The sequence below is a fragment of the Silene latifolia genome, chromosome Y, assembly GCF_048544455.1.
Source record: "Silene latifolia isolate original U9 population chromosome Y, ASM4854445v1, whole genome shotgun sequence".
Lineage (NCBI taxonomy): Eukaryota > Viridiplantae > Streptophyta > Magnoliopsida > Caryophyllales > Caryophyllaceae > Silene > Silene latifolia.
In genome coordinates, this window is record NC_133538.1 from 83,841,588 (window position 1) to 83,853,734 (window position 12,147).

The 12,147-nt window shown below is 35.6% G+C and overlaps 1 protein-coding gene across 1 annotated transcript; it reads left to right on the plus strand.

Moving 5' to 3' along the window:
- The first annotated feature begins 7,294 nt into the window (after positions 1-7,294).
- On the plus strand, positions 7,295-11,944 carry LOC141626668 (uncharacterized). The gene is made up of 2 exons (XM_074440367.1): positions 7,295-7,770; positions 11,403-11,944. The coding sequence occupies exons 1-2, from the start codon at positions 7,633-7,635 to the stop codon at positions 11,802-11,804; spliced, it is 540 nt and encodes a 179-aa protein (XP_074296468.1). The 5' UTR covers positions 7,295-7,632; the 3' UTR covers positions 11,805-11,944.
- Positions 11,945-12,147: the final 203 nt, after the last annotated feature.

Genomic DNA, 12,147 nt, shown 5'->3' on the forward strand with positions numbered 1-12,147 from the left:
TTTTTTTTTTTTTTTAAAAATAACTGTTTTGTTTTTCACAATTATCTATAAATAATGTCATTGTAAAAAAGCACAATTATATTCTTTAACAGACGGTTTTGACGCTTTGAATTCTACAATCTGCGGCGATTATCTTTCTAAAACAGTTTTGCACTTTGTTCAAAGTGACGTGTTTCAAAGCGATTATTTTTTTTTTTTTTTTTAAACTGCTTACATTTTTTTCAATTATCTATAAATAATCTCATTTTCATTCAACATTTACACTTCATTTTCTAAACAAAAAAAATAAGCCAAGACAAATTCAAAGGTTTTTCATGTCTAATTTTTTTTTAAATCTTTTGTAATATTAAAAACCTTGCTCTAATTGAGGGAAAATAGTTTCTGTTTGTTTATAAATAGATTTTGTTTTCTCTAATTTAGGGAAAACAGTTTATTTTTCTGTTTTAATAGGTTTTTTTTTTTTTTTTTTTTTGTTGCGTGAGAGAAAAATGGAACGAATTCAAAGGAAACTAGAAGACACCAAGTTTGAACTGGAAGAAATGATAAGGCATAGAGATTCATTACTTGAGCAGGTTATATCATCTGATAGTAAGGTAATAGAAATGGTGGAACGAGTACAAGTGCTTGAAAATGACTTGAAAAATCTTTGAAGCTCATATCAAGTTTCGATGGCGGAAAACAAGTGTATTGGGAAACATTAGAAGAAAATAAGTCAAGAAGTACACAAACCGATTTAGACCGTCAATTTCTCCTTGGTGTTACTGACTCTTAGGAGTCATATGCTAAACTCAACCCTTCGATTAACAGGAAGTGGCCTCTTGTTGTCAAAGCTATTGAAGAGATGGAAGGTTACGGGAATAATCGAAAAGGGAGTTGCTAGAGGGCGAAAGCGCAAATGTTCATTCTCCTCCCGTGAATAAACGACTAAGAAGGGAGTAAAAGATTTAATATTTCCTTTCTTTTCACATGTTTATGCTTCTTGTGATGACTTATATTTAAGTTAACTCATTCATTCTTGTTTCTAAGTGTTTCGTTTGTAATCAGTGTTTGTAACACTTGTTTTTAATGAATGACATCTTAATTCGGTTAATTGTCCAATTTACTATTTGAATTGTGGTATATTAAATTGAACAATGATTATGTAACTATGTTTAAAATTGTCAAAAAACGCTCCTAAAAACGGGATTTTGGAAAAGGGTTTAGGGTTGGATTAGGCGGGCAGCCGCGGAGCCGCCCAATCCAACCCTAAACCCTTTCCTTAAACAAAGCTTGTTCGTAGTACAACGGTGTTACGAGTAAAACCAAAACTAAACCCTAGGGAAGGACGGGTGATACCACTCGTGGACGGGATTTAAATTTGGGGAAAAACGCTCCTAAAACGGGACGGAAAAGGGTTTAGGGTTGGATTAGGCGGCACCGCTTCGCGGAGCCGCCTAATCCAACCCTAAACCCTTTTCCTTAAACAAAGGTTGTTACAAAAACCAAAACTAAACCCTAGGAAGAACGGGTGATACCACGTCGTGGACGGGATTTAAATTTGGGGAAAAACGCTCCTAAAACGGGACGGAAAAGGGTTTAGGGTTGGATTAGGCGGGCAGCCCGCGGAGCGCCTAATCCAACCCTAAACCCTTTTCCTTAAACAAAGGTTGTTCGTAGTACAACGATGTTACGAAAAACCAAAACTAAACCCTAGGGAAGGACGGGTGATACCACAGTCGTGGATGGGATTTAAATTTGGGAAAACGCTCCTAAAACGGGACGGAAAAGGGTTTAGGGTTGGATTAGGCGGCACCGCCGGCGAGCCGCCTAATCCAACCCTAAACCCTTTTCCTAAATAAAGGTTAATACGGAAAACCAAAACTAAACCCTAGGGAAGGACGGGTGATACCCAGTCGTGGACGGGATTTAAATTTGGGGAAAAACGCTCCTAAACGGGACGGAAAAGGGTTTAGGGTTGGATTAGGCGGCACGCTTGCGGAGCCGCCTAATCCAACCCTAAACCCTTTTCCTTAAAAAATCGTGGTGCAAAAAAACCAAAACTAAACCCTAGGGAAGGACGGGTGATACACTGTCGTGGACGGGATTTAAATTTGGGGAAAAACGCTCCTAAAACGGGACGGAAAAGGGTTTAGGGTTGGATTAGGCGGCACCGCTTCGCGGAGGCGCCTAATCCAACCCTAAACCCTTTTCCTTAAAAAATCGTGGTGCGAAAAAACCAAAACTAAACCCTAGGAAGGACGGGTGATACCACAGTCGTGGACGGGATTTAAATTTGGTGAAAAACGCTCCTAAAACGGACGGAAAAGGGTTTAGGGTTGGATTAGGCGGCACCGCTTGGCGGAGCCGCCTAATCCAACCCTAAACCCTTTTCCTTAAACAAAACAAATCGTATAACAAATTGTATAATACTCACATTCTTTGTAAAACTTAGGAAATATGCTCCTAAAATGGGACGGAAAATGGTCCTAAAACAATATGTATTCTTTGTATAAAATGTTGTAAGTCTTTGTATAAAATGTTAACTATGATGTAGGAAAATCGAATGACTTTTTCTTGTGACATGTTATTGCCACAAAGAAGACACAATTCTACTTTTTATTTTTACTGTGACATATTATTGTCACAACAACACAAAATCCTACTAATTATTGCTAAGGTCACAATGTTACCGTAAACATCATAATGATCAAACTTTTTTCTTTTTAGTCGCTTTCTCGTGACTACATCAACTATGCGAAGAGGGCATGTTCTCTGTCGTGGGTAACTCTTTCTTTGCGGTATGCACATAGCCTCTTTGGCTTGGCTGCTTTTTTCAATGGCCTTTTGTTGTTTAGTGACTTCAATCTTTTTCCACCGCCCTTGTTGCGTGCTTGTTCCTGGAGGGTGGATAGTGACTTCAGACGACGAGCGGCCAACATCTCCATCTCTTGGTCTTTTGTAAGCGGTTCAATACATAACTTTTGCCGGAACTCAACTAGGAGGGATGCTAACTCTTCCGTGTGTTCAACGGGTAAAGTTTTGAGAACACCAACTATCTCGACGGAACTCGACCATACGTTGCACATATGACTGTTATCAGACGTAGCCATATATGAATCCTCAATGACATTCCCATTCGAATCAAGCACGGAAGTAAAACAAAGAGTTCTCTGTTTATCATGGTGACAATGTTCTTTGTAAGAAATTATGGTTACAATGTTATCAGAAAACAATTCATGTAACAAGTCAAAATCATCATCGTAATAATGTTTTCGAATCAAACCTGTTACGCTGCGTGTGTGTTATTTAGCCAACGATCTACAATGTACTTGCTTGGTATTCGCCCAATTCCTTTGCCCTTGTACACCCACAAAATATGCCTGCAGAGTAATCCAATTCTTTCGAGCAGTTTACACTCGCATCTTGCATCTCGTGCTTCTAAGGTCCAACCTCACCTTGAAAATTCTGTTTGTCTCGGATCGATTACATGAATTATGCGCACATGCTCCTCCTTCTCAAAGTCATCAACACCACATGAATCGGCCGCCATTACTTCTTCTTGGAACACCTTGAACACAAAGATGTGTGTATATAATAGCGCCATGCTTTTCTATAGGTAATTTTGTCTTAAGCTCGGGGAATGAGTGGTCGTTTGTTATAATCATCGCACCTTCGTGTATAGCGGCTACTTTGGTCCATAGCGATTTGGAACCTGGTTTTAATGCAACAAGGATTCGCAACAAATTATTTATGTAACAATGAAACAATGGTATCGTAACATACACTGTTCCCGAAATCTTGTAAGGAATGAAAAAGAGTTGTTTACCTCATCCAAAATTCGACCAGTGTACCAAAGTGATTCTCATAGCGCTTGAAAACGAATTTGTACTTTCGATCGCCGTGTTGTTCTTAATATGCAGCCCAAGGCAAGGTCACGATGGTAGGCAGGAATCCAATGGTGTCTGTCATCGAACATTGTAGTCAACCAATCATTATCTTCCAGCTCAAATCTGAATGACCTTCGCCACTTCTCTTGAACTCCGACGGCTCCATATCGTGGTCCCAAACAACGGCGTTGAAGCGAGCAAGGAAGTCCGTGTCTCTGCAGATCTTGAACCAACTTTGTCCGTGATCTTTTGTGTAATATGTCACATACAATAACGATGCCTAGCCGTCTTGAAAACAGAAGGAGTTGTATGCCAGGCATAATGAAACAAAGCAAGTCGAAATGTGATATTGACCGATGATAGGAAAGAGCAAGTGAGTAAATTATATGTTAGTAATTTAGTTACTGATGACATTGTTATTGAATAACCTTGTAAAAGAGGAAGAGATGGAACAGTGGTAGTTGGAGTCGGAAAGTTGGGGTACAATAATCTTAAGTAAGTCTTTATTCTGATAACATTGTCACACTATTACCTTCTTTATGCCAGGGCATTGATCCGTGATCATGAATGTGGCTCTTTTTGTCCCATGGCGGTCAAGAAATCTTTGAAAGGTCCATTGGAAGGAGATGTCATCCTCGTGTAACAGGAGACAACCAGCAAACAACACCGACTTTCTGTGGTGATTAACACCTGTGAATGGTGTAAAAACCATATCATACTTGTTGGTTAAGTAGTAGGTCGAAGCTAACATCATCCCCAAAGAATGAGTAGTTTCTAATACATGTAGCATCAGCCCAAAAGAACTTTGTTAGACGGTTTTGCGGATCAACATCATAGGCGAAGTAGAACTGGGGTTGGGTCGCTTTGAGTTTCTCGAGTCGATCGATGAAAAGGTCAGGATCTCTTAACCCAATGTAGCACTTGATATCTCTTTGAAAGTTCTTAAAATCTATCAATGTAGCACCGATATTTTCATACCCATTGACAAGTTCCTTAACTTTTGTCTAAAGGTCAATCCAGCGCCAATATTCAACTTGGAGTTGTCCAAGATAAGCGTCTTTTGGAACATATCAAGGGATCGTGAAATCTTATCGAGATCTCTCATTGCATGAACAAAGGTGAGATGATGATTGTGGACTTGAAAACTTCGTCAATCATAGCTGGGCCATCAAGGCCATGTACAAGGGCAAATGTGACGTATGCTCGGCATCCAACTCTTGTGATTTTAACTCATTGTAATCGCACTAGCTAGCGTGGGACGAACAATTACCCATATTCTCATCATCCTTGGTTACTGGGACGCTGTTTCGGTTTAGATTCCCAACCCTTGACGGTTGCAGGACTCACGAATTTTTGGTGTGCAACACCACCTCATAGTGTTTTCGTCTTGTGCTTTCGAGGGGTAAATCCGCATGCCCGAGCATAAACCTCGTAGAACTTGATTCCACCTCAAGGGAGGCGGCGCACCAATGGTAGGTCTAAACTTGTGCTCAACCACACGCATCCGGCGCTCACCTCCATTAGGCGTGTGAGACGGAACAAGCCGATTATTTGGTTGAGGATTGGGTTGCTCTTGGACAATTGGCGTAGAATGGGGTTGAGTGACAAACTTGAGTCAGCAATACAAAAAGGAAAATACGAGTATTAGTGACCTGAAATACAACGGTGGTATTACAAAGAGTAACATTGTTATTCTGATAATAAAAGAGGACATCCGTAAGTGGTACATATGTTATAGGTGAAATGGAAAATGAATATATGTGATTGTGTTACGATAAACATTGATATTGTAACAAGTCGAGCTGTAAGCATTGACAACAGAGAACGAATATACAGGCAAATGGGGCAGGAATATACAAAATAGGAAAAGAGGTCAAATATAATGAAATTTGACCGAATTTGAAATGGAAAATGAATATATGTGATTGTGTTACAATAACATTGATATTGTAACAAAGTGAGCACTGTAAGCATTGACAAAGCAAACAGAATATACGAGACAATGGGACAGAATATACAAAACAGGAAAAGAGGTCAAATATAATGAAATTTGACCGAATTTGAACGTGGAAATCAACAAAGACGAGGATATTTGACCTAATATTTAAGAGAAAAGCAAGTAAGAGTATAATCAAAGGAAAGCGATCGTAAATTGAAGTATAAGTGAACGAATTTCATTAAAATTGAAGCAAACATAAAATCGATTAACCTAAAAAACGAAAAGCAACGAAATAAAGACAAATATAATCAAAATTGATGGAATGTAACGATAAAGCAACTAATGAATGTTACAAAGAATGGTGAGATCACTACAATGTGGTGACATTAGCATTGACAATGACGAGCAGGGAATATTCACACAAAGTGGAACAGAGAGAAGAGTTGAAAAGTAAAGGAGTATTGAAAATGTTTTGCAAAATTAATATCGGCGTAGCAACAGATTGCTAATTTCAACTGGAAAACCAAGGACGATTTTAATCTACGGAAAGAATAAAGCAAATTTGCAGAGAAAGACGATTACAAATCAAATTCGCTCGAATTTGACGGATAACAACACCGATGATAATGAAAGCAAAGGATAAAGCGAAATTGCAAATTCAAGAAAGAAAACAACGATTATAATCAAATCCGATCTAATTTGACGGAGAAAACTAGGACGATTAGAAGCAAAGCAAAGGAAAAAGCGAATTTGCAGCAAAAACATAGATTATAATCAAATTCGATCAAATATGACGGAAAACAACAACGATTATCATGAAAGCAAAGGATAAAGCGAAATTGCAAATTCAAGAGAGAAAACAACGATTCTAATCAAATTTGACAGAAAAACAATAACGATTATAATCAAAGAAAAGGATTACTCAACGCAAAACTATTTTCAGTAGAATCGGCATCCATAGGAGTATCAACCATCAAGCAAAACCGAAACGATTGAACTGTAGAAATAATTGAATGATGAATTGAAAAGTAAAATTATTTGTGTATATTTTTTTTTTGGATTTGTTTTATGCGAGAACGAAGAAAAACAGAGGGAAATTCGTAGAGAGAGAAAAAATGTGAATGAAGAGAGAAAGTGAAAGAAATTGTAAGGTTATCAGCGTGAAATCTGAGCCTTATATAGTCTAATTATAATTTTTTGAGATTTAATCTCAAAGTAGTTGATTAGGAGTAGATCTAATGGTTTTGAGATTAAGATCTTACTTCACCCAAGATCATGCATTTCACTCTGATTTATATATATATATATATATATATATATATATATATATATATATATATATATATATATATATATATATATATATATATATATATATAAATGAGATCTCGTGAGTTTGGTTAATGGTGAGTTGTGAGTTTTAAAATCTAGACCATTGAATAGAAAGAGATACACGGCTAAGATTGAATATTAAAACAAAACAGAAAGTCTGCAACCTTGAAACAAAAAATAAACCAAAATAATTCCGTCTTCATCTCTCTACATTGAAACACAAAATAACCCAGATTTATGTGGAAAAAAATTCACAATCAGCCATCGCCGGCAGCCACAACCACCGTTGACATCACCGGCAGCTACCACCACCGTCGACATCACCGACAACCACCATCACCGTCGACATCACCAATATCCATCACCGACCACTACCACATCGTTTATCCATTTCTCCGATTTAAAAAGTCCATAAAATCTCATCGCAAAATCAAATTCTCAAAATTCTCACTCTAATAAAGTTCAAGTTCTTAGTATTTTTCTTGATCACCAACAATGGCGGAAGTACAAATGGCGGAAACTGAGACATTCGCATTTCAACTTGAGATTAACCAGTTGTTGAGTCTCATTTTCAATACTTTTTACTCTAACAAGGAGATTTTCTTTTGTGAACTCATCTCTAACTCACCAGATGTATGTATCCGTTCCTCCTTTTCAATATATTTGTTTTTCGCGAATTTTCGTTCCTCTGTAAATTGTTTGCGGCCCACTCTTCAGGTTTACTTTTAATTTCTTTGATTCATTTGTTAGTTTTGATTGTTTCATGATCTGGGTAATTTAGCATTTCTTGATTTGATTAATGGGTTTCCTAGAATTTATTTAAAGTTTGTTTCTTTTCATGAATTTATTTACTTGGTTGTTTATTTTGTGATCTAATGGGATTTCAGTAAATTTTTTATGTTTCAGCTTTATCAATGATCATTTTTTTTCTGGTATGTTGATGGATGATCATTTAGATTAGCATTTTTTCAGTAAATATATGAGGGGGAATTTAGTTAAATGTAGAGAATTGGAGCAAACCGAGGGAGTATTTTCTAATGAATTTCTTGTCGACTGTCTTCTGTGCGCTTATAGTAAATTGATATGTGAGTAATTGACTTAGGTTTCAATTTCTGAAGTATAGCTGTATGTTTAGATTAATACTCTCTTTTTGTACAACACATTGGTACCCATCAGTTAGAGTTTTCAGGTAAGGAGCCGGTTTGAATTAAGTTGACTGTAGATACGTATAATGCTCCAACTATGATCAAAGTGTGAATCAAACTGAAGATTAAATTTGTGTCTTTTGTTTTTGAGTTCCCTTTCTCCGCCACCGTGGACCCTTCTTTGTTTGCTGTTGATACTTGACAGTTTAGAGGGTTGAAGTCACTAGGCATAACTGAAACATTGCAGAGGGGATATGCACAGGAACTTGCAAATGCGAAGACATAAACGCTTGCGCCTGTGTTTACAGTGCTCGCACTGTACACATGAACTCAATGAAAGAGAGAACCGGTGCATTTCATCTGTCTTGAAAAAAGTCCGCTTGGTTTCGTCAATTTAGTTTGTGAGAGTTTCAATTGTGAATAATAGTAGAATAACAGCACAATAACACGTGGTAAAAAAAAAGAAAAAAAAATCAAAGTCGTAAAAAAAAATCAAAGTGACCGGAAAAACATCACAATAACAGCAGAATAACAGTAGAATAACAGCACAATAACACGTGGTAAAAAAAAAATCAAAGTCGTAAAAAAATCAAAGTGGCACCGGAGTAACATCACAATAACACCAGAATAACAGCACAATAACATGCGGTAAAAAAAAGAGTAAAAAAATCAAAGTAGTAAAAAAATCAAAGTGGCACCGGAATAACATCACAATAACACCAGAATAACAGCACAATAACATGCGGTAAAAAAAGAGTAAAAAAATCAAAGTGGTAAAAAAATCAAAGTGACACCGCAATAACATCACAATAACAGTAGAATAACATCACAATAACACGTGGTAAAAAAAGAAAAAAAAAATCAAAGTCGTAAAAAAATCAAAGTAACAGCAGAATAACATCACAATAACAGCGGAATAACAATAACAGCACAATAACATGTGGTAAAAAAAAAAGAGAAAAAAAAAAATCAAAGTCGTTAAAAAATCAAGTTAAAAAAAAGCACAATAACAGCATAATAACACGAGGTAAAAAAAAAATAAGAGTGAAAAAAAATTCAAGCAAAAAAAAATTTGGTACAAAAAGAAAAAGAAAAAAAGGTAACATAATGAGAAAATTAGGGAAAAACATAAGAGAAAAAAAAAAATCAAAGTTGTAAAAAAAAGCATAATAACACGAAGTAAAAAAAAAAGATAAAAAAATTAAAGTAAAAAAAAAAAAGTAGCACTAGAAAAAAGAGAAAATAAACTAAATAACAATGCTTTTATATGACAACTAAGATTAATCTTGGCCACTCATCTCTAATTTAATCTAATGGTTGAGATTCCCCCAACTCACAACTCACCATAAGAACCAAAATCACCAAATCCAATCTCTCTCTCTCTCTCTCTCTCTCTATATATATATATATATATATATATAGAGAGAGAGAGAGAGAGAGGATCATGTAAGTCCTTGTTTTTTAGTTGAGTCCGTAAGTCCTTATATAAACCGTTAGATTAGTTTTGATGGATGGTTGAGATTAGTTTACATTGTCCCACATATTTCACTCTCTCCCACACTAATGATTACTGTTTGTAGTAATCTATGCATGCAATTTAAAAAATACAACACAACAATTTTCAATGCATGCAATTAATTTAATCACTCTAACTATCCATCCCATTTTTCAAAACATTTCTCTTCTTTGATACGTTTTCATTTTACAGCAACACTAATCCCTTTCATCAAACCCTTCATCTTCTTTATCAATTTTTATTTTTCATCAAATCAAACTCCATCATCCATCATCCAGCGAACAAAAGCTCTACCGTTTTCATCAAACCCATCGCCTGCTTCAAAAAAGTTCTCTACCCTGCATCATCATCTCCTTCATCCCGCCATTTGCATCATTATCTCCATTTGCATAAACCCGCTTTGATACGGTATTTTTCCTCTTTTTTTTGTACTTTTATTTATGTTGTAGTATTATGAAAATCACTTTCTTTTTCTTTATCAATTAATTTCAATTTATCTTTGTATTTTATGTACTTTATTGTAATTGGAATTCATTTACTGTTTTTATTTTGTATTTTATTTTGTATCAGTCATTTTTTTTTTGTATTAAAATTATCAGTTACTGTTTCTTTGTATTTTCTGTAAAATCTGTGTTTTGTGTGTGTTTTTTTGCTAAATCTGTGTATCAATCATGTTTTTTCTGCTAAATCTTTTTTTTTTTTTGCTAAATCTGGCATTATACAACATTTACACTTAAGATAAACTGATTTCTTTGGACGAAAAGACTTTAGGGAGACTAATTAGTTTAGTTTTTTTTTTCACTGTTATTTTCGTTTGAATTTTGAATTTTGTTTAAAAGATTATATAGATTTGTTTTCCTTCTGTTGTGATTTTTTTTTTGGAGGGAGGAGGGGGGGGGGGGGTCATTAAAATTGTAAATCTATCAATTTAAAGCAACAAACCACTTTGTAACTGCAGCCCTTGAGTTTGTAACTCTAGTCAAGTTCCTTTGTAACTACAGTCAAGTTCGTTTTGTAACTTTTTCCCACATTCAGACTCTTAAATGACATTTTGTTTTGTAACTTTATGCCTTATTTATGTAACTCCAGCGCTTGAGTTTTTAACTCCAATCAAGTCCTATGTTTTTTACCTTTTAAATTCACGATGTTCCTTTTTTTTAATTCTCATTCTCTAAAGTTTTTAAATTGTTTGTTTTCCTTCTGTTGTGATTTTTTTTAGGTTTATTAAAATTGTAAATCTGTCAATTTAAAGCAACTAAACACTTTGTAACTGCAGCCCTTGAGTTTGTAACTCCAGTTAAGTTCCTTTATAACTATAGCCAAGTTCATTTTGTAACTTTTTCCCACATGCAGACCCTTAAATGACATTCTGTTTTGTAACTTTATGCCATTTTTATGTAACTCCAGTCCTTGAAATTGTAACTCCAGTCAAGTCCCATGTTTTTTACCTTTTAAATTCACGATGTTCCTTTTTTTAATGCTCATTCTCTAAAGTTTTTGTCTGTTTAATCTTCTAAAATTGTTCAATCGTTTTATGGCAATATTAAGTTTTTGGCCAGACTCCTTCTTTTTGCAAAGCCTCTTATTTACTAAATTATGTGCAGGTATCCGCAATGAGCGACTATTTGGACTATAAAGGTTTTGTGGGAAGAGGAAGCGAGGTTGCCAGTTTTAATCATCGTCAGATTAAATCTGATTGGACCAGTCCTTGTGCTAATAATGAGGAGTCCGGCATTTTCACCATGACTCACTTGTTAATGTATGAAGGTGAGCCTTTCACGCACGAGGACCTTGGTAGTAAGACCAATCGGCGTTACATGGTAATCCAACTGGCTGCGTCCCTTGTACTAGTTGATATGAACAGCCATCGAGCTGAAGTTTTGAAGAGGGTCAATCATTTTGTTGCTGGAAAAGACCAACTTTGGGAGACAATTCAAGCTAGGCGGAAAATTGCCAAGATACTTTCAAAATCCTTCAAATCAAAGAGGAAGGCTACAAGTTCTTAGATTATGTATGACTATGTAGCAAACTTGAATTAATGTCAAATCGTTTTGTACCTGGAAACAATATTAAGTTCCGCTTAAAACGTTGTTCTTATTTAGCAAACAATATGTCCTAAAATTAAGATTGTCGAGCCTTGTTTTGAGTAACCATTTTCATCATTTTTGTTATCTTACGCATAGTGTATTGTGTAACTTCATTTGCCAATATTACAGTTTGGTATATATATATATCTCATCGTGTACCACATATGGCTTAAAGTTACATAATATATTCACTGAAGTTACAAAACAAGGGGTTGAAGTTACTCAACCTTGAGTTGTTTGTAGCCTATATTTTCTGTAACTC

What these genes read in the sequence shown, in the direction of transcription:
- LOC141626668 (XM_074440367.1), top strand. Translation starts at nt 7,633, where the DNA reads ATGGCGGAAGTACAAATGGCGGAAACTGAGACATTCGCATTTCAACTT. An exon ending in TCATCTCTAACTCACCAGAT is followed by an intron (nt 7,771 to 11,402) that starts GTATGTATCCGT and finishes AATTATGTGCAG; the next exon opens with GTATCCGCAATGAGCGACTA.